The sequence below is a fragment of the Castanea sativa genome, chromosome 3 (genome assembly GCF_040712315.1).
Source record: "Castanea sativa cultivar Marrone di Chiusa Pesio chromosome 3, ASM4071231v1".
Classification (NCBI taxonomy): Eukaryota; Viridiplantae; Streptophyta; class Magnoliopsida; order Fagales; family Fagaceae; genus Castanea; species Castanea sativa.
Genome location: NC_134015.1, coordinates 7,433,004 through 7,456,597, shown reverse-complemented (window position 1 = coordinate 7,456,597; position 23,594 = coordinate 7,433,004). Strand labels below are relative to the sequence as shown.

Here is a 23,594-nt window from a genome sequence, read left to right as displayed (position 1 = left end):
AAAGTAAAGAAACTTCATCTTAGAAATAATTTAAGAGAAAGATAATACCCACTTTATAAAGTCGATTATAGAGGGGAAAAAGGTGAAATTGCTTTTTACGGAATATTAAAAGGAGCTTGTAGACGACTAAATTTCTTAGTTCGAAATAAATCAAAAAAGTAAAATAGTTTCACAAATGCGAATTTGTATTGATAAATATGAGGTACAATTCTCTGTAATTACAAAAAAGTGATCCTCTGATTCGATTTCCTTGAAAGATTTGTTAATTGGAATTGTGGTAATGTGATTTTGATTCGAACACCGAATGTACTTCAATTTAGCTAAAAAATGGATCGAAGATCCTTGAAACGGAATTACAATGAATCTCTGGCTATGAGCTTGTTAGAAATTCTTTGTTCTTTGTGTTCTTCGCATTCTTGATACGCTCTTCATGTTTTTGGCGTTCTGCGTCTTTGAAGGTTTGTGGTGGAAGTTCTTAGATGCTTTAAATGCTTGACTCCATAGAGCTTTGTTGATTTATGGTGTGTTGAGGTTCTTGGAGGCTTTTGAGCTTGATTCCAGTGAACTTTGAGATTTAGGAATATGATTTGGATGATTCCTCTTCGATTGTTCTTCGTATTTGAAGGTTTGTAGTGGAAGTTCTTCAGGGCTTTGGAAGCTTGAATCCATAGAGCTTCACCAATTTGTGGTTTGTTGAGGTTTTTGGAGGCTTTTGAACTTGATTCTAGTGACCTTTGAGACCTGGACGAGTAGTTTGGATGATTTTGCTTCGAATGTTGTTTGTATTCGAGGTTGAAGTTCTTGAAATTCTTGGAGGCTTTGGGGTTTGATTCCGACAGAGCTTCTGGATTTCTGAACTCAAGATATCTTTTTTCCGTTCGGCCAAATGTCTTAGGAAGGCTTCTATTTATAGGAGTTTGGAGGTGGGTGAGCGACACGTGGCGGAGTCTGATTGGTGACACATGTCACAGCCTGATTGGTCTGCTTATGTCATCGCTTACACATGCTAGATTGCTTGTGTCATCGCTTACACGTGCAGGGCTGCTTGTGTCATCGCTTACGCATGCTGATGCGTTTCATGCCTTTATTTCAATGACACTTGGTAAATTTCTATTGGTTTTCTGAATAGTAATGGCAAAACCTAGCAGCAGTACGTGGCGCTTTGTAATTGGTTGTATTTTGTGGACTTGGTAGTATGATGTGTTAGCTTGTGATAGGTCAGGAATTTTCCTTCTCTACAAATGCCCCCTCAAGACTTGTTCATGCACACAGTTTTGGAGTATGGTGAGTGAATGAGTCTTGAAAAAAATGGATTATTATACTTGACTCTTCTAGTGAAATAGCTGAAGGTGGTGGATCTTTTAACAGGATGAAGTAATTTCAAAAGGGATTCTGGGTGTGCTGATGAAGTGAATGAGTAAAACACATGACACCATGGCATTGACCCTGCATGCTGAATAAGGTCCGACAGCAAGTCGTTGAATGCACCTGTGTAACTGGACCATGCTGACGGACATTAAGTTGAAGTAATTTCAGAAGTATATTTTCTGAAATTCTTCAAGCTGATCTTAAGTTGGAGTAATTCCAGAAAGTGTGTTTTGAGGTACCCACAACGATAACCTTTGGGCTCCACGCTGGTGGAAACATGGAATGAGGCTTTGGCGACCATTTGCCGACACCAAAGTCTAATTTCTGATGAGCTGGTACCTTGGAGGTCATCGTAAGTGTTGGATGGGAGACAATTTGTAGGATACCCCAACACTTTTTACCACCTTCACCTAATGCAACTTGTTGGGAAAGCACAACAAAGTGAAAGGTGGAGCTAATTTGTGATCCTAGTTTTGGAAACCAGCCAAGTTGCTGTTTGTTCCGAACCACTGCTTCTGATGGAAGACCAAACAGTTGGAGAGAGACTATGGAAACCCTGATCTTAGGAACAGGTGTCTCTGCTGGACTTAGATTTCCTGGCCAACCAAGTCCAAGGAAGTATGGAACGACAATGCAGACCTTGTTATAAGTTACTTTATGAACAAATGTGGTCATTAAGTAAGGAAATAAAATTTGTTTGAATCCTAAAACAACGATGATGTTGTGAGAAGGGTTTCTACTGAACCATGAAAGGGTTGATTTCAAACTGATTATGAAGCGATTTTGGTTGCTAGGTGTTGAGAATGATGAGGCCACAATGAGAAATGGCCGTGAGAAGGAGGATTTGAAAATTTGAAAGAAGCAAATCTCCATTTCATGATTCAGTGTGTTTTTTTTTTCTTGATGGACTTTAGTGAATCCGACCCTTCTATTTGATAGTGAAGAGATGAAGAACGGTAGTTGGGTAGTTGAGAATGGAGGACGAGACTTTTTGGTGAGAATGGTGGACGAGAATGGTAGGCGCTGAATGAGAATGGTAGGTTGGAGACTGGTAGGCACCGACGGAAATGGTAGGCTGAAGTAGTGACCCGATGTAATTTCAATTTTGAGACATAATTGTGAGAGTTCATCTGTTCTTTGAAAGGGGAGCCTTGATCAAGTCTAGAGGATAATCTTAAGGGAATCCAGACCAAATGGATGGATCTCAAATTATGATTTTGAGAGCTTAAATTTTGGACACCGCTAGTACTTCGGAGAAGTGGGTCAGATTGGTGGTTTCTAAGTCCAAAACAAATACGCAGATTTCAAAATCAAAATCTTTGTGAAAACCTAATAGGACAAGCTTTGCTCGAACATCTTGATTTTCGGTCAAAGTTTACATCAAAGCCAATAGTTGTAGAATCACACTATTTGAGCAATTTTGGATTCTCAAATAAATAAATAGACCCCAAAATTGGAACGTGCGTGAAAAATTGAGCAAGACAGGTCCATCTCAAAAATTTTGACTCTTGGTCAAGATTTGTGCAAAAGTCAACTTTTTAGAAATTGGACTGTTGTGTAATTTTTAAGTCTTGGTTGAACAAACAGATCCCAAAATTGGAAAGTACGCGAAAAATTGAGCAAGATAGGTCCATCTAAAAAATTTTGACTTTTGGTCAAGATTTGTGCAAAAGTCAACTTTTTAGAAATTGGACTGTTGTGCAATTTTCAAGTCTCGGTTAAATAAACAAATCTCAAAATTGGAAAGTACGTGAAAAACTGAGTGGGACAGGCCCGTTTTGAAATTTTTGGTCAAAATCAAAGTTCCAACTTGTCAAAGTATTTACTTTTACTTTTAATTTTTTTTTTTTTTTTTTTTTTTTTTTTTTTTTTTCAGGCGGTCCGGATCTGGGTCGGTTTTCCAGTTCGGTCCTAGTCAAACCGGTTCGTGTATGATGATGTCATCAGTGACGTCATACGCTGCACTTGGCGCATGTGACGCATGTGAAGCACGTGAGGAGATGAGCCGGCACGTGTAGGCGCGTGGAATGTGAGGGTGGCGCGTGGAAGCGCGTGTCAGTTGAGGAAATGTTCGTCGGAGATTCTAGCGGCGCGTGGCAGCGCGTGACTGTGATTTTGGGCCTGAAATTTTCAAGTTTCGTAGTTATAAGGCCGTAGAAGACCCCTGTATGGTCAGTTTTGTGAAATTGTGCACAGATTTGCACAGTTTTGAGGGACTAAACCGGTGGTCATTGCGAGCTTGTGGCGGCGCGTGGTTGCTTTTTTGGACCTAAAAATTTCAGGTTTTGTAGATCAAAGGCCGATAGCTCTAATGGTGGCATCAGTTTTGTAAAATTGTTCTTAGATTTGCACAGATTTGAATGAGAAACCCGCGGGTCACTGAGAATTTGTGGCCATGTATGGCAGCGCATGGCTAGGTATCTGGGCCTGAAATTTTCTGGTTTGGTGGATCGAAGGCTGTAGAAGACTCTTGTGGGTTGATTTTTGTGTCATCTTGTCAGAGGATTTAGAAATTTGGAAGAGAAGCCAACAAGCATTGTTGGACCTGTTGCTATCTTCTTGTTGGACATGTTGCTATCTTCTTTTTTGGAAGAGAAGATTTTTGTAACATCTTATCAGAGGATTTAGAAATTCAGAAGAGGAGACGGCGGGCATTGTTGGATTGGTTGCCATTTTAGTCTTCTCTGTTCTGACAGTGTTTGACATCTCGAGTTTTCAAGGTTGGTAACACAGTCAGTTTGAATAGTAAATAATGCTAGAGATACAAATAATTTTACAAACTGCTAATGTGGTGGGTAGTTGTTGGTATATAAAAAGTGATATTAATGGTAGGCTTAGATACAAACCAACAAAAGGTTGACCACATCAAAAAATATTGTAAAATAATTTGTGACGGTAGCATTACTCTTGAACAATATGTAGACTAGAACTTCATCGCAAGCCCAATGCAATAAAGTCTCTCTGACAACGTGATCTTCTTATGGGTACGAAGTGCAGTATTTTTTTTTTTTTTTTTGACTTTAAGTGCCTTTGAGTTGCAAAATCTGACTTCAAATAAAATCTGTTTGGTGGCAGCATTTAATGGCTTACCAACTTTCTTCATTTTTCTTGTCTGTTATCTAAGAAGTTTTCTATATAAAGGCATGCTATTGCCTTTATCACTGAGGCACGTGCTCAACCTTCAGCTTTCTTCTCTTCCTTTCAATTTTTTTATTTTTTCATTTTTTTATTTTTTTATTTTTTTATTTTTTTATTTTACGTGCTATGAGATCTTTTTCCCTGACAAATTTTTTGTTGCTTGTTTTTGTTTTGCAGCACAGTTTCCTTGATCTTTGGGTTTTGACATTAAACTTTATGTTGACGTTCTCATAGAAGTGTTTGCCTTCATTTGGTGGCTTTGTATTTCATTGATAGCATAGTTCTTGCACTGACATATGCTTTCATGTTGTTACATTCTTTTCTTGCATCAACAATCTTTTAGTGATATTCGTCTTTGCAACGACGTTTCCATAAGGATATTCAGCTAGGCAATAATGCTATCACCAGTACTTGTCTTTGAAGTTGAACTAGCTCTGGTGTTGGCAATTTAAGCCGTATCAACACTTGTCTTTGCAACGTAGCCATATCAAGAATCTTTGCAACGTAGCCACATCAAGAGTCTTTACCATGAAGCCGCGCCAGCATTCATCCTTGTATTGAAGCTGCATCCATATTTTTCTTTGCATCGAAATCGCGTCACCACTTATCTTTGCCATGAAGTTGCGCCAACACTTGCATTTGCATTGAAGCATCACCATTTACCTTTGTAATGAAGATGCATTGACACACTTCTTTTGCCATGAAGTTGCCTCGACACTTTATTCGCATTGAAGCCATGCCGATATTTACCGTTGCCATGAAGCCACAACAACACTTCATTTGTACTGAGACCGTGCCAACATCCATCTTTGTCGTGCCTACATTCATTTTAGCCATGAAGTCATGTCAACAGTTCATTTGCATTAAAGTCGTGCCGACATCCATCTTTGTCATGCAGTCATGTCAACACTCCATTTGCACAGAAGCAACGCCAACATTCATCTTTGCCATGAAGCAATGTCAACACTTCATTCGCATCGAAGTGCCGACATTCATTTTTACCATGAAGCTACGTCAACACTTCATTCGCATCGAAGCTGTGCCAACATTCATCTTTGCCCTGAAGCTACGTCAACACTTCATTCGCATCGAAGCCATGCCAGCATTCATTTTTGTCGTGCCAACATTCATCTTTGCCATGCCAACACTCATTTTAGCCATGAAGTCATGTCAACAGTTCATTTGCACAGAAGCCATGCCAACATTCATCTTTGCCATGAAGCTACGTCAACACTTCATTCACATCGAGGCTATGCCGACATTCATTTTTACCATAAAGCTATGTCAACACTTCATTTGCACAGAAGCCATGCCAACATTCCACATTGGCACTTGCATTCGCATTGAAGTTGCACTAATATTGGCCTTTATAATAAAGCTTGAAGTTTCAAGAAGCTCCCATCAAGACTTTGAGGATGCAAAGAGATTCCAACAAGACGTTGAAGTTTCAAGAAGCTCCCATCAAGACTTTGAGGAAGCAAAGAGATGCCGACAAAACCTTGAAGATGTGAGAAGAATGCCGCCATGATTTTGACATTGCACGAACATGCCCTTAGAGGAGAGATGATGCAACACCAACTTCAGATGTTGGAGGAAGGTGACGTTGTCTAGATTTCAGAGACATGATGTGAAACAAAACCACTCAGAAGGGAGATGATGTGGTTCAAATTTCAGAACTATGAAATGACACAACCTAGAAGAGAGATGATGTAACTTAGACTGGCAAGGTACAAGAAGATGCCCCCAGAAGATAAGTGATGCAAAGAATACTTCATACACGTTGGAGAATGTCCATAGAAGATGGGGAATGCCATGCAGAAGTCTTCATTTTCTACTATAACGATCTTTGAAAAACTCTTCAAGCTAGACTGGCAATCCTTTTTTTTTTTTTTCATGTGACTGAACTTAGTGAAAAGTACTAAGTTGCCTACGTACCTCGGAAAGGGATCGAGTCATTACGTAGTTCACCCAAAAAAAAATTTTTGATGATTTTTTTTTGTTGTTGTTTTTTGTTTTTTTTTTTGTTTTTATGGTTTTGATGAATTTCTTTTTGTTTTTTTTAACTCTTTTTTTTTTAGTGAGTGACTGAACTTAGCAAAAGATACTAAGTTGCCTACGTACCCCGGAAGGGATCAAGTCATTACGTAGTTCAACCAAAAAAAATTTTTGATGATTTTTTTTTTTGTTTTTGTTTTTATGGTTTTGATGAATTTCTTTTTGTTTTTGTTTTTTTTTAACTCTTTTTTTTTTTTAGTGAGTGACTAAACTTAGCAAAAGATACTAAGTTGCCTACGTACCCTGGAAAGGGATCGAGTCATTACGTAGTTCAACCAAAAAAAATTTTTGATGATTTTTTTTTTTATGGTTTTGATGAATTTCTTTTTTTTTTTTTTTAATTCTTTTTTTTTTAGTGAGTGATTGAACTTAGCAAAAGATACTAAGTTGCCTACGTACCCTCGAGAAGGATCAAGTCATTACGTAGTTCAATATATATATATATATATATATATTTTTTTTGTTAATTAATTTTTTTTATGATTTTTTTTTTTGTTGTTTCTTTTTACAAAAAAGGGAGGGCTCACGTGCGTAATCCTCGCCCTACACCCCACGGCATTTCATGGGTACCAATTGCGCAATAGTGGGTATCACTTGTAATCGAACCCGAGACCTTGGCCTCAAAGGCGACATGGGCATCCAGCCACTACGCCACACTCGCAAATGGTGACATAGAGTGGGATTAATTTCTCCTTATTTGTACACTTTCAAAGGTAATGGGAAGACATCATGTACCCTTGTAGTGCTGCAGTAGGCAGTTTAAACTCTTACTGAGGAGCAGTTCTCGATTTTCAAGCATAGAAGCGTTTGAGGAACTTCCCATTGATGGGGCCGATCCTTACACCCTCTTGATCAATCAACTTGTAAGCTCCATTAGTGTAGACTTCTTGCACAACATAAGGTCCATCCCATTTTGAGGTGAACTTACTGCCTGTACGATGAGTCGTGATGATAGGTCTTCGAACGGCGAGGACTAAGTCACCAACTTGGAATGATCGTGGTTTAACTCTTTTATTGAATGTGCTTGACAAACGAGCTTGATAGCACTCAAGGCGTTGTTGGGCCTCGAGCCTTTTCTCATCCAGTGCCTCTAGCTCTTGTAACCTAAGCTTGGCATTTTCCTCTTTAGTTAACCCTTCTTGAATGGCGATCCATAGTAATGGGATCTGGCGTTCTAAGGGAAGGATAGCTTCTACTCCATAAACGAGAGAATATGGGGTCGCTTGAGTAGGCATTCGAAATGTTGTTCGATATGCCCATAATGCTTCTCCAATTTTTTCATGTCAGTCTCGCTTAGTTTTGGATACCACTTTCTTTAACAAACTGCCAAGAGTTTTGTTAAAGGCTTCAGCTAATCCATTCGTTGGGGCATTGCACATAGAAGAATTGTACTGTTTGAATGCAAATTTCTCGCACAGCTCCGTCATCAACCTATTCTGAAAGGGTTTGCCATTATCGGTTATGATATACCGAGGGACACCATACCAATAGATCAAGTGAGTTCGGATATAATTGACCACCGTTTCTTTCTTCACTTCCCTAAGAGGCACAACTTCTGCCCATTTTGAGAAGTAATCAGTTGCAGCCAAGATGTACAAATGGCCACCGGATAATTTTGGTAATGGTCCTATTGCGTCAAGCCCCCATGCATCAAAAGGCCAAGAAGCTACAATTGGGTGTAGAGGTTCTGGTGGCTGATGGATGAAGTTTGCATGATATTGACAAGCTTCGCACTTCTTTGCATACTCTATGGAATCTTGCACCATCGTAAGCCAATAGTAACCCATTCGCTTGATCTTGTAGTGTAACTTAGGACCTGATTGGTGTGCACCACATATTCCAGAATGAGCCTCCTCTAAGACTTGTTTAGCCTCTTCCTCTCCTAAGCAACGGAGAAACAAACCATCAAATGAACGACGGAAGAGAGTTTCTTTACAGTAAATGAATCGAGCAGCCCTTCGCCGAACTTCGGTCTTGTGGCGTACATCATCCAGGAGTCTTCCATGTTAAAGGTACTCAATGATTGTTTATCGCCAATCTTCCTTTTTGACAAGGCATACAGAAATGACGTTGGCTTGCTCTTCTTCTTCTTCTTCTTCTTCAACCACGAAAGGCACCACCCACCTTTGGGAAATAGCAAATTTGGCTGTCTCTTCTTGGGATAATGCTAAGGCGGTAGCCAAATTAGCTAAAGCATTAGCCTGTCTATTCTCCTTCCTTGGTATATGCTCCAATGTAATTGCCTCAAAATTGGCGAGCAACTTCTTCGCATATTTGCAATAAGGGACAAGGTCTTCTTTCTTGACATCATACTGCTCCAAGATTTGGTTGATAATTAATTTGGAATCCCCAAAGATCTTGAGTTGCGATATGCCGATCTCAATGGCCATTTGTAGACCAATGATCAATGCTTGATATTCGGCTACATTGTTAGAGAAAAGTATGCTTAATGAGAACGAATATAGAAGTATTTGTCGCTGTGGTGAAACAAACACTACACCTGCCCCCGCTCCTTCTTGACGTGCAGCCCCATCGAAAAACATCATCCATGGTGGCATTACTTCAATGTAAAACATGTCTTCGTCTGGGAAATCATCAGAAAACTCCCAATCAGATGGAACTAGGTGATCAGCTAAGAAATATGCCAATACTTGTCCTTTGATAGCTTTTTGCGGAACATATGCAAGGTCGTATTGTTGCAGCAAAACTGCCCATCGAGCTATGCGACCCGAAACCATTGGCCTAGAGATGACATATTTAATCAGGTCCACCTTTGCTATCAAACGGACCGTATGTGCTTGCATGTAGTGCTCCAGTTTGTCTATGGCAAAGAAAAGAGCGAGGCACATATTTTCAATAAGAGAATAATTTAATTCAGCTCCATTGAGAGTTCGACTTAAATAATAAAGGGCTCTTTCTTTCCCTTCTTTATTTTCTTGTGCCATAAGAGCACCTAGAGACCTTTCTTGTGCCGCGATGTACAGCACCAAAGGCTTTTCAGGGATAGGAGCACCTAAAACTGGAGGATTAAGCAAGTATCTTTTGATGCGCGCAAAAGCATTGCTACAAGCCTCATCCCATTTAAAGTGTGCATCCTTCTTCATCAATCTATTGAAAGGTTGACATCGACCTGCCAAGTTTGAAATAAATCATCGTATGTAAGCTAGTTTTCCTTGCAAGCCTCTAAGTTCTCGCAGGTTCTTGGGCTCTGGCATTTTCTGGATAGCTTCAATTTTGGATTGGTCAATTTCAATACTGCGGTGCCTCACAATGAAACCAAGAAATTTCCCGGATGTTACGCCGAAAGCGCATTTGCGAGGGTTCATTTTAAGTTGATACTTTCTTAAGCGGTTGAACATGGATCACAAATCTACCAGATGGTCTTCCTTCCTTTTTGTTTTAACCACCAGATCATCGACATAACACTCCACGTACTTATGAAGTACATTATCAAAGATCTTTTGCATGGCTTGTTGATAAGTAGCACCAGCGTTCTTTAATCCAAAAGGCATGACTTTGTAACAGTAAATACCTTTAAGGGTACGAAAAGCTATGAACTCTTCATCCTTAGGATTCATTCGAATTTGGTTATAACCAGAAGAGCCATCCATGAAAGATAAGGCTTCATGACCAGTAGTGGCGTCAACCATGATCTTAGTGATAGGCAATGGAAAATCATCTTTGGGACATGCATTGTTCAGATCACAGAAGTCAACGCACACCCGGATTTGCCCATTCTTCTTTTTGACAGGGACGATATTAGCGATCCACTCCGGATACCGTACTTCACGAATGAAGCCTGCCTCAATTAGCTTATTGACCTCCGTTTCTATTTGAGGGATAAGCTCCGGCCGAAAGCGTCTTTGAGCTTGTTTTACTGGGCGCACGCCCTTCTTTATTGCCAAATGGTGTAAAGCAATACTTGGATTGAGCCCAGGCATTTCTTTGTAAGTCCAAGCAAACACATCTTTATATTCTACCAGGAGCTAGATGTATCCTTCTTCTTCTGCAGGAGTGAGAAGGGCACTGATGAAAGTTGGTCGAGGTTCTTCAGTAGTTCCTAAATTGATCTCTTTAAGTTTATCAACTGTAGCCTGTACTCCATCTTCCAAGGCTAGGGGAGCTTCATCGACCAGATCCTTGGTGGCTTCAATATCTGACAGTGTATCTTCTTCTACTGTAATATGAAACGAGGATGATACCTCTTCAATTTGCTCATTGTGGACGAGTGACTGACTTGTGTGTACAATTGTTCGCCTTTTGACTTTGAGAGCTCCTTCAGTGTTGATATCTAAGATAAAGTTACGCTTCATGCGTGAAGGAATACTACTGCGGATCTCATCATTAGCTTTCTCCTCCTTTTGAACCTCAAAGTTTATTGAGCTTTGAGAGCAACTATCAATGGGCCTTTTCGTTGCCCCTAATCGATTAAAGACTGATCCACATGCAAAAGTGCTTTGACTTTGCATTAAACAAGCCATATTTAACCTGTCGAACACTGTAATTCGTGACGATGAAGCCTTAATGCGATCGAATACTGAGATGCGTGATGAAGAGTGATCTTTTCTTTGATTCGAACTTTCGTCGACCTCTACTGTTACGTATTGGGAACTTGAAGCATTGCTTCTTTTATTGATCCATATTTGAGCCAGTGGTTCTAGAGTATAACCTATTCCGGTCTTTGGGATAGGAATTTCATGCCCTTCAAGCCGCATTTTCCCTTGTGTTTTACTAAGGTCGTGCATCTTTTCTTCGGTGGCTTCTGGAATTAGTTTCCCTAGGCCGCTTTGTTTTGAGAAATCGTAGCCTGCTTTGGCTAATAGCCTATATGCCTTTGGGTCAAACCATTGTTTCGTCCGTTTACTTGATAGAATACCATGCTCTGTCAGACTTTGTGAAGACCTCACGAATCCATTTAGTGGCTTTGAGGGCAAAGGATTTGTGGATGAAGTTAAAGGCATAACATGATTTTCTTTCAATATGGCTACATCCTTCATCGTGAGCTTTGTAGGAGGTCTTCGCATGTCCATTGTAGATTGAAGGCATTTCGCGAATGGTGATTGTCCATTCTTGCGACGTGATAATGGTACATAACGAAGGAATGGAGGGTTATTGGAAGGCGTAGAACTTTCCACTCTCTCTGAATTGCTAGTAGATTCACTAGACTAGTTATTCTCATATCCTGGATCTTCCTTTGGGGAAGGAATATCCTTTCTAGTGATGAATTTAACATGCTTCTTTTCACCCTGCTTGCTTTTCATGGATGGGATTTCAACTGGGAGAACTTCATTAGGGATATCATCTTCTACATAAAACTTTGCGTCAGCAAAGTGAGCTTCAGTCTCAGAAAAAGGCTTCAAGTCGGCATCTACTTTCTTCATTCCACTTTGAAGATACTTGAAACATTGGTGCAAAGTTGACGGCACTATTCCGTTCCCATGGATCCATGGACGTCCTAACAACATGTTGTAGGTTGTCTTGGCATTAATGACATGGAACAAAACATTACTTGTCAATTCTCCAATAATAAATTCAAGTGTATCATGCCGATGGCACGTTGTCCTCCTTGGTTAAAACCTTGTATGACCAAGCGACTGTGCGATAATTCCTCCATAGCAAGACCAAGTCGTCTCATTGTTATTTTCGGTAGTATATTAATAGATGAACCTCCATCAATGAGAATGCGATCAATCTTTTGTTCACGAGCATAACCAGAGACATAAAGTGGACGATTGTGAGGCTTAGAGCCTAACAATAGATCCTCGTCAGTGAAAATTAAGTCTAGAGAGCACGCGCAACATTCTTGTGTTTGTTGAAGTGTATTGGTACAAGGAGTGTAAATCTTTGGCTCTTCAAGAGCTTGGGTGATCCCTTCTTTTGGTGAGGTGGAGGATTACGAGGGTTCAACTTTATCAACCTGAGATTTGAGTTGTTCTAAAGATGACAAAGTCTCATTTGAACTATCATGGTCAACACGTTTTTGTTTTTCATCAACTTCGCAACGAGAGACCGTGTGAATAGGCTCCGTTGACTTGTTTTGAAAGAATTTTATGGGGAAGAATTCTTCCAATGTGATAAGACTTCGAAATTTTTGGGTTTGTGTCGAATCATCATACATTTCCGTTCTTAGTCTTTCTTTCCTTTTATCATTCTTTCTTCTTGACTACGGCTGAATTTGGCTTTGTGCTTTTCTGGACTCTTGGGTGATTAAATGAAGAGGGAATACTCATCTCTTCTTCCATCTCTTACAAGTAACCAACGTCCAACCCTCTTCCTCATCCACTGTTGAATTTTTATCATCATTTAAGTTATAATCAGATGCTTTTTGTGAGAGCTGAATTTGAACAGGTTCCAAAGAACCAAATCGGATGACCGTGGTATTTGCCCCTTGCTTAGTAGTTGGAGACATGCAACTAGGCGACCCGCAAGCAAATGTTACAAGGTTTGACTGAGAAACATCACTAACATCTAAGTCGATTTTCCTTTCCTTGGCTAGCTTCATGATGAGTTCTTTAAGAACAAAGCATTTTTGGATTGGATGACTTATGATGCGATGATACTTACAATAGTTCGGGTCATCAACCTTTCCTACCTCTTCCGGTCGTTTGCATTCTGGCAATTCAATTAATTTCAAGTTGAGTAGTTGTTCTAGCATTTCGGGCATATCAGCGTCAAGGAAAGGATACACCTTTTGTTCCCATTTCTTGAGTGATTAGCGATGCGTCTCACGTCGTTGGCCTCCTTCAGGCCTCTTCTCATTAGTCTTCACATTTCCTGTTGAAATTTTGACTGGGGCAAGGTTGATATTCATGGAGTCTTTGACATTACTTTTGGTATTCCTGTCATTTTTCTTTATTTCCCGCCTTTCTTTCTTTTCTTCAGGTACGGGAGGTTTTATATTTCCATGGCAAGAGATACTCAATTCCATGTCATGCGCATGAGTTGCCAATTCTTCGAATGTTCGGGGCTTTATCCCTTGCAGGATGTAGAGAAGTCCCCAATGCATGCCTTGGATGCACATTTCTGCAGCAGATATTTCAGACAGTCTATCCTTACAATCTAGACTCAAAGAACGCCACCGATTGATATAGTCAACAACGGGCTCGTCTTTCCACTGCTCAGTATTGGTAAGCTCCATCATGCTTACTGTGCGGTGTGTGCTGTAAAATCGGTTAAGGAACTCCCTTTCCAACTATTCCCAACTATTAATTGACTCAGGTTCTAAGTCCGTATACCAATCAAAGGCATATCCTTTCAGTGAACGAACAAACTGCTTTACAAAGAGGCCTCCTTGAGTCCCTGCGTTCTCACAGGTTTCTACAAAGTGAGCAACGTGTTGCTTAGGGTTTCCCTTGCCATCGAATTGCAAGAACTTGGGGGGTTGATACCCATTTGGCATTCTCATATTGTCAATGCGCTTCGTATAGGGTTTTGATTAGATGAGAGAATGTGTAGAAGAACCTCCATATTGTGCTCGTATGGTGTTCATTATCATGTCCTGCGGTTGTTGGACAGATATCGAGGCCATTGAGGTGGAATGTCCTTGTTGAGAAGTGCCTTCACCTCCTTTTCCCTTATCACCCTTAGCGTTTTCTCCCTTCAAGGTAAAGCCAAGAGGGTGCTCAAGGTCAAGATTTGATTCACCTGAATCTTGGACTTCCAGTTTGTTCATCAGGGTTGCAATTTGGACATCCTTATCTTCAAGTGCTTTTGTGAGAAGGGTGACCCTTTGTTCCATTTCAGCCATCTTTTCTTCCATAGTAGAGGTGTTGGTCATCATTACTGGCATGACCTCTAGATATGATGGAGAAAGCGATGAGATAGGATGAGTCAAAGGCATTTTATTCCTTAAGTTTCTCATCACGGGTGAAGAGTTGATAGAAAATGACTTTGTTGGGGATGATTCATCATTGATCTGAAAATCTTTCGAGACAGATGAATCCTTAGCGGTAACTTTCCTTTTTGCAAGAAAGTCTAGAGAGATGGTATTATGAAGCTTGCTTTCTTTGGTTGATTGGGGTTGCGGTTGATCAAGAGCTTTGGATCGACTACGAGTGATTGGGCCAACATAATCATCCGCAACGAAAGCATCCATTACCGATTTTTGAGCATTCTTGTTAGAGGCCATCGAAGCTAGTAGCAAATCAAATTTCTTTTCTTTTGAAGGAGAAAGAGATGAGAGGCAGAGATGTCCTACTGAGCGTGCCAAAATTTGTAAACGACTAAATTTCTTAGTTCAAAATAAATTAAACAAGTAAAATAATTTCACAAATGCGAATTTGTTTTGATGAATATGTGGTACAATTCTCTGTAATTACAAAAGAGTGATCCTCTAATTCGATCTTCTTGAAAAATTTGTTGATTGGAATTGTGGTAATGTGATTTTGATTCGAACACCGAATGTACTTCAATTTAGCTGAAGAATGGATCGAAGATCCTTGAAACGGAATTACAATGAATCTTTGGCTATGAGCTTGTTAGAAATTCTTTGTTCTTTGTGTTCTTCGCGTTCTTGATACGTTCTTCGTGTTCTTGACGTTCTTCGTCTTTGAAGGTTTGTGGTGGAAGTTCTTCGGTGCTTTAGAGGCTTGATTCTGTAGAGCTTCGTTGATTTATGATGTGTTGAGGTTCCTGGAGGCTTTTGTTCTTGATTCCAGTGAACTTTGAGATTTAGGAATATGATTTGGATGATTCCTCTTCGATTGTTCTTCGTATTTGAAGGTTTGTGGTGGAAGTTCTTCGGGGCTTTGGAGGCTTGAATCCGTAGAGCTTCACCAATTTGTGGTTTGTTGAGGTTTCTGGAGGCTTTTGAGCTTGATTCTAGTGACCTTTGAGACCTGGACGAGTAGTTTGGATGATTTTGCTTCGAATGTTGTCTGTATTTGAGGTTGAAGTTCTTGAAATTCTTAGAGGCTTTGGGCTTTGATTCCGGCAGAGCTTTTGGATTTCTGAACTTAAGATATCTTTTTTCCGTTCGGCCAAATGTCTTAGGAAGACTTCTATTTATAGGAGTTTGGAGGTGGGTGAGCGACACGTGGCGGAGTCTGATTGGTGACACATGTCACAGCCTGATTGGTCCGCTTATGTCATCGCTTACACATGCTGGATTGCTTGTGTCATCGCTTACACGTGCAGGGCTGCTTATGTCATCGCTTACGCATGCTGGTGCGTTTCATGCCTTTATTTCCATGACACTTGACAAATTTCTATTGGTTTTCTAAATAGTGATGGCAAAACCTAGCAGCAGTACGTGGCGCTTTGTAATTGGTTGTATTTTGTGGACTTGGTAGTATGATGTGTCAGTTTGTGATAGGTCGGGAATTTTCCCTCTCTACAGAGCTGATAGTGGATATTTAACTACATATTATTTAAAGAATTTAATATAATGGTGAAATTTATACTATGCATTTAAGGAATTTTTTTTTTTTTTGGATTTATTATCATAATGGATATTTGTTATTAGAGAAATGTTATATCTACAACATTTTCACAACAAGTTTTAAGTAACATGTGGCTATTGGTTGTTACTAATGAGCAAAAATACAATTTCAATGATGGATTTAAATTAAAACCAATGAAAACATACCATCTATAATTTGTTATGAAAATGTGGTAGAAATAGCACTTTCTATTATGATTGTGGAATATATAGAAATAGTGAAATTTATAGTGAGCCTTTAAGGATTTTTTTTTTCAAAAAAAAAAATTTAAGATTGTAATGGATATTTATTATAATGGTAGAATTTTTAATGTGCATTTAATGGCTATTATTATTATTGTTGTTATTATTATTATTATTATTATTATTATTATTATTATTATTATTATTATTACTATAAGGGAAATGCTACTGTGTCTACAATATTTTATGCATCTACCAATTTTGGGGATTCATCTTATGAAAATGTTGTGAGATTTGGTTGTGCTTGTAAGGTTTTTTTTTTTTTTTTTTTTTTTTTTTTTTTTTTTTTTATAGTGAGCCTTTAAGGATGTTTTAAAAAAAAAAATAAAGATTATAATGGATATTTATTATAATGGTAGAATTTTTAATGTGCATTTAATGGCTATTATTATTATTATTATTATTATTATTATAAGAGAAATGCTACTATGTCTACAATTTTTTATACATCTACCAATTTTGGGGATTCATCTTATGAAAATGTTGTGATATTTGGTTGTGCTTGTAAGGATGTTTTTTTATAGTGAGCCTTTGAGGATGTTTTTAAAAAAAAAAAAAATTAAGATTATAATGGATATTTATTATAATGGTAGAATTTTTAATGTGCATTTAATGGCTATTATTATTATTATTATTATTATTATTATTATTATTATTATTATTATTATTATAAGGCAAATGCTACTATGTCTACAATATTTTATGCATCTACCAATTTTGGGGATTCATCTTATGAAAATGTTGTGAGATTTGGTTGTGCTTGTAAGGATTTTTATTTTTATTTTTATTTTTATTTATTTTTTTTTTTTTTTATAGTGAGCCTTTAAGGATGTTTAAAAAAAAAATAAAGATTATAATGGATATTTATTATAATGGTAGAATTTTTAATGTGCATTTAATGGCTATTATTATTATTATTATTATTATTATTATTATAAGGCAAATGCTACTATGTCTACAATATTTTATGCATCTACCAATTTTGGGGATTCATCTTATGAAAATGTTGTGAGATTTGGTTGTGCTTGTAAGGATTTTTTATTTTTATTTTTTTTATTTTTATAGTGAGCCTTTAAGGATGTTTAAAAAAAAATAAAGATTATAATGGATATTTATTATAATGGTAGAATTTTTAATGTGCATTTAATGGCTATTATTATTATTATTATTATTATTATTATTATTATTATTATTATAAGAGAAATGCTACTATGTCTACAATTTTTTATACATCTACCAATTTTGGGGATTCATCTTATGAAAATGTTGTGATATTTGGTTCTGCTTGTAAGGATGTTTTTTTATAGTGAGCCTTTGAGGATGTTTTTAAAAAAAAAAAAAATTAAGATTATAATGGATATTTATTATAATGGTAGAATTTTTAATGTGCATTTAATGGCTATTATTATTATTATTATTATTATTATTATTATTATTATTATTATTATTATTATTATTATTATTATTATTATAAGGCAAATGCTACTATGTCTACAATATTTTATGCATCTACCAATTTTGGGGATTCATCTTATGAAAATGTTGTGAGATTTGGTTGTGCTTGTAAGGATTTTTTTTTTATTTTTTTTTTATTTTTTTTTTATAGTGAGCCTTTAAGGATGTTTAAAAAAAAAATAAAGATTATAATGGATATTTATTATAATGGTAGAATTTTTAATGTGCATTTAATGGCTATTATTATTATTATTATTATTATTATTATTATAAGAGAAATGCTACTATGTCTACAATTTTTTATACATCTACCAATTTTGGGGATTCATCTTATGAAAATGTTGTGAGATTTGGTTGTGCTTGTAAAAGGAAGTCGTACTTATTATAAAACTATTAACCTAACAACAATAAATATATATAACTTTCAAATTTTCAAAATTTTTCTATCATTTTATTCCTAAAATATACTTGCATATATATATATATATATATATATATATATATATATATATATATATATATTTTATAAAGTTTCAACTTATAATTTTTGCTTATGATGATTGTGTTATTTATCATCAAACCAAGATATTAATCGGTTTTTTATATAAGCGGGAATTGAGCCCCAGACTTCTTATTTAACTAGGGATGAAGCTAAAACTTGGAGTTAGCGGGGCAGCTCTGTTGCTCTCTATGTGCAGCGACTCCAGTCTTTGAATCTACTGTTTTACCACTAAGGGCTTTTGTTTAAAACTTTATAAGGGGCTAAGTTTTTGGTTTTGGGTAAAATAAGTTGATTGAACTTAATTTTTTTTAACTTTGTTATTGGTAATTTTTGTTTTTGGGATAGTTTTTTTGGGCTTGTATATTTTCTTTTAGATTTAATCTATTAATTTTTTATGGCCTTTAAAAAGGTGGAAAATACTAAAATTACAAATTTTTTACAAATTGCTAGTATGGTGAGTGGTTATTGGTAAGTAAAAAGTAATGCAAGTGTGCAAACCAATAAGAATTTGCTACCTCAATAGCTTGTAAAAATGCTGTAAAAAAGTTTGTGGCTATAACATTACTCTTAAAAGAAATGATGATATTGTGAAGGGGGTAAAATTGTAATTTTATTGAAAAAAAATTGCTAAAATTAGTACCTATTAATATACTCATATTTTTTTAAAAAAAATTTAGGGGGGTAGTCCATGTATAGTTCCATCCACGTATTCAACTATCTGAGACTATAAAAGTTGAAATAACTGGAACCCACTACTTGCACATAATTAGATACATGCTTGAATTCTCCTAATTAATTACCAAACATAATAGAATAGCCAAAAAAGGGGTTATATTTTATGTTGTATATAAAGAGCAGATGCATTTCACTCCCCCATTCGCAAAAAAATTGTGGCATTTGTTATATTCTCTACTGGAACTATGGTAAATCAAGGTCCCATTTCACTCCCCCTTATTGTCCTTTCCGTTCTTATTCCTTTCTTTCTAATGAATTCCTGTGTTGCTACATCAGAAGAGAAGGGAACCGCTTTGATCAGAAAAACTTGTAATCATACTATGTATGAGAAAATTTGCATATCGATCTTTGAGTCAGATCCACGAAGCTTCAAAGCCAATTACACTGGCCTTCTCAGGATTGGCATAGAGTTGTCCATGAGTTTAACAAATGACACACTTTCATACATATCTAAGGTGTTTGACAACACTAGCGAGACTAGTAACCATACATTGTGGTTGAAGATGAAGGGTTGTCATGATAATTACGACTTTGCGGTCTTTGAAATCTCTCAAGCTACCGATCTCTTCGATAAAGGGTTATATCTTGATGCATCCAGGAAAGTTGCTTTTGCCAATGAAGCCGCCTTTCTCTGTCTTACAAGTGGCGTGCCACAATTTGTCGAAAGAAATAAGAAGGTTGATAAATTCACTCACGACATAGTGTTGCTTTTGTATCCCAATCCTCCTAAGTGATTGTTGCGGTATTTCATATTAATAAAACTATAATTTGTGGAGTTCCATTTATATCTACTTCTGTTTGCCAAACTACGTACAAGTTCCCTTGTGAAAGAATGTTGCTTTCTCTTTTCTTCTTTTGATAATGTTGTTATTTGATCATATGGACTTGCCAACATCTGCAATTTTTTAAAATAGTTCATGATAGAAGCAAGGTTTTGAAATCCGGACCGTTCATCGAACCGTAAAAGGGAGAGGTTCAAGGTTTTTGAGGTCGAACCGGGGTCGAACCGTGATAATGTCATAATTAATTTAATAATTAATTAAAGCCTAAATATAGATATTAAATTTATAAAACTAGAAAAATTAACTAATATATCTATATATGTGAGGGAAATTTAATGATTTTCAAGTATATATTTAATAATTAAATAAGAAAGTTAATAAAATAAAATAATAACCATGAAAACATTAAAATTTATGATTAATTTTTTATTCCTTGTAAGAGATAGATAATTTAATTAAGTAGAATAAAATTATGTTAAGTTGTTTTTATAAATAAAAAAAATTGCTAAGGGGTTGGACCGCATGGTTCTTGACACCGGTTCGTGCAGTCCAACCCCAGTTTTAAGGGTTCACGGAATTAACTAAAAATACGGTTCTTTATGCTTAAAAAACCAATTTTCATCCCGGTTTCCGGTTTTCACGGTCCGACCTCCCGATCCGGTCCAGTTCTGAAAATAGTGGATAGAAGTGGTGGGCAAATTTGATAATGTAATAAAATTGTTGTGGAGTTTTTTTGTGTGTTTCTAAGAGGACCTTATATTTGTTCATCAAATTAATTTCAAGAAACTTCAATCTCTCCTTAATTTCTAGGGAATTCTTTATACCAGTTCTCTGAAAATGGAGGGTTTATTTTATTTTATGTTTTTAAGAATTCAATTGTTGGGGGAGGGACAAATTTGAACCTAGATTGCTTTCATTAGAAACACTTGTAAAAATCTGTAGCATCTTTTCGTTTCTCTATTAGAATTATGGTTGTTGAAAAGTTATATACTTTACTAGAGGTCATATAGACACATACCTTTGGTGGAATAGATCACCAAATTGCCGAATCTTATTCTTTGGTTGCTTTATGAACTCCTCACGATCTCCTTTGTGGAACCCCTCAAAGTCGTAGGAGAGGCCATTAGAGTCTCTCCTAATTTCCATGCTCCAAATTCTACGGAACAGTAGATGGTGTCCCAGAGAGACAGCTTATTTTGAGAGAGCACTAAAAAACTATACGTATGTTCGTTCACTATATCTCTTATTCATTTGACTGATGTAGGTGTATTTTAAATACTAGTAGAGATTCACTTACTATCAGATATATGTGATCCCTAAAAGATCCCATCTATTAAGTTTAAATTACTTCACTACTGATATTAATAACTCATATCAATATCTGTTAAGTTTAAATTACTCCACTACTGATATTGATAACTTATACAAATATTACTTAGTTTAAATTTAAACTTACTTATTAGATAACCCATGTGGACGATCCATGGGCCATGGTTTATGGGTTGGGTCAAAACTAGAGCAATTTCTAACATCTCGCACTCATCCACACTAGGTACTACTGTCAGAATTAGCTCCTCTCAATCTCTTGTCCAATCCTCTCTTTATACAGAAAAATGGAGTGTGCGACCTGACAAGAAGTTGTCGAGTAGGAGTACTATATTAAGTCACCATCTAAACTAACATAGTACATCACTCATGATATCTCGTCTATGCCCCAGATTATTTGATCACACTAATCAAGTTTCTTTAATCCCTCATGAGTTCAAAACTCAAAGCAACACTTAATCCTATACCATATAGCATGCTCATGATTATATTGAAAAATAAATTCCTCATAATCGTCCGGGCTATGAGCCATAAAATAAATAGTGTGTTCTAAAAAATCTTCCCCAAACACTCATGTTAATCCATCCACACTTGACTGCTTTCCTAGACATGCTCCGCGAGACCGTATATATCATGGCCCTAAGATGACATGCTTAAGTAGTGACATCAAACATTCACTTCATGACATAGTTCTAGGTTGAAAAAAGGGCATAGAATGGACCATATAATGGTCGACTAGGGCTCACATAGTGACGGAGTAGGGATCTATCCAATCACTCCCTTCATTGGTCGGCTATAGCACATACAGTATATTTTGTATGTTACGATGGAGCTTCCACTCAACTGGGCTTGTCACACTCAAACACCATAAAAATCTTAGTCCAATTGCCACAAAGGCAACCAACCTGAGTTTCTTAGCACAGTTACACATCAAGTTCCTGTCCAAGATCTTATATTTGGCTTTATTCAGGCTTCATGAAGTTGTGGATATACTTCAAGTGCAACTCCCATTAGTCTCATCTTAGCCTAGCTAAGGCGACATTCATTATATTATCTTGCATGCCTCCCTAAGCATCAAGATGATCACTTACTTGATTTATAGAAAAACAAAGTGATCACTATGTCTCATCTTGCTCGCTACTCAATCGCTAGGGTGATTGTCTATGTGAGTAGACCGGTCTAAGCATGGTGACATATTCTCAAATAATGTGTGCTCAGTATGCAATATCAATCACATCACAAGATGAATCAAAATGAATAACATCATTATTGCATAAAGTATGAATAAACATAAATGTCTATAAGGTATCCAAAAAACATATCAAATCCTACAAAGTCCCAAACTCTTAACATGAGCCTGAAAGGCATCTCTAGCAATGGCTTTAGTAAGTGGATCAGCCACCATCTTGTTAGTGGAGATATGTTGGAGGATCACCTCTCCTTGTGTATTAGCAAGATGAATCTAGTTATAATGAGTCTATATGTGTTTGCTTTTACTATGATACTTAGGATCTTTAGCATAAGCCAAGGCTGTCATATTATCATAATACATCTTTACAGCTTCATCTGCAATAGATGTCACCCTTAGGCTTTGGAAAAATCTCTTTAACCAAACAGCTTCTTTTGTTGTTGCTAAACAAGCAACATACTCAGACTTTATTGTGGATAAAGCAATGCAAGACTGCTTCAAACTGCACCAAGAGATAGTTGCACCACTAAGTAGAAATGCATAACCTATAATGGACTTGCGCCCATCTCTATTACTGGCCCAGTCAGCATCAGAACAACCTCTCAATTTCAAATCTCCACCCTGATAACAAAGAATGAGATTCGATGTCCCACAAAAGTATCGAAAAATCCTCTTAACTGCTTGCCAATGATCAGGTCCTAGATTACTTTGATAATGACTAACCATACCAACTACAAAACAAATGTCTGGTCAAGTACACAACATAGCATACATCAGACTTCCAACTGCACTTGCATAGGGAACTCTTGTCATTTCTCTCTTTTCCTTTTCTAATTTAGGGCAATCTTTAAGGCTTAATGTATGCCCCTTCTCAATTGGAGTGTCTATGGGTTTGGAATTATGCATATGGAATCGCTCTGAGATCATCTTTATGTAAGTTTCTTAAGACAAACCAAGAAGCTTCTTTGAACGATCCTTGAAAATCTTAACTCCAAGCACATAATTAGCCTCTCCCATCTCCTTCATTTCAAAAATAGAGGACAACCACCTTTTGGTGGTGATAGTCATCTCCATATCATTTCTAGCCAAAAAATGTCGTCCACATACAAACACAGGATAAGTAAACTCTTTCTTGATCATTTGACATACATGCAATGGTCTTCTTCCATCATTTCAAAACCAATCGAAATAATAGCCTTATGAAATTTGAAATACCATTGTCTAGATGCTTGCTTTAGGCCATAAATGGAACGCTTAAGGCGGCACACTTTGCGCTCTTGTTCCTTGACCTCAAAGCCAATAGGTTGACCCATATAGATCTCCTCGTCTAGTTCTTCATTGAGAAATGTAGTCTTTACATCC

The 23,594-nt window shown here is 37.0% G+C and overlaps 3 protein-coding genes across 3 annotated transcripts; 1 reads left to right on the top strand and 2 right to left on the bottom strand.

The window, feature by feature from the left end:
• Window positions 1-8,588: 8,588 nt before the first annotated feature.
• Window positions 8,589-9,410, bottom strand: LOC142628426 (uncharacterized). The gene has a single exon (XM_075802531.1). It carries the CDS (start codon window positions 9,408-9,410, stop codon window positions 8,589-8,591), a length of 822 nt encoding a protein of 273 aa, XP_075658646.1.
• Window positions 9,411-19,120: 9,710 nt separating this feature from the next.
• On the top strand, window positions 19,121-19,669 carry LOC142628425 (cell wall / vacuolar inhibitor of fructosidase 2-like). The gene has a single exon (XM_075802530.1). It carries the CDS (start codon window positions 19,121-19,123, stop codon window positions 19,667-19,669), a length of 549 nt encoding a protein of 182 aa, XP_075658645.1.
• Window positions 19,670-22,520: 2,851 nt separating this feature from the next.
• LOC142628424 (secreted RxLR effector protein 161-like) lies at window positions 22,521-23,306 on the bottom strand. The gene is made up of 2 exons (XM_075802529.1): window positions 23,186-23,306; window positions 22,521-22,963 (listed from the first exon to the last, which is right to left on the bottom strand). The coding sequence occupies exons 1-2, from the start codon at window positions 23,304-23,306 to the stop codon at window positions 22,521-22,523; spliced, it is 564 nt and encodes a 187-aa protein (XP_075658644.1).
• Between the last annotated feature and the right edge of the window lie 288 nt (window positions 23,307-23,594).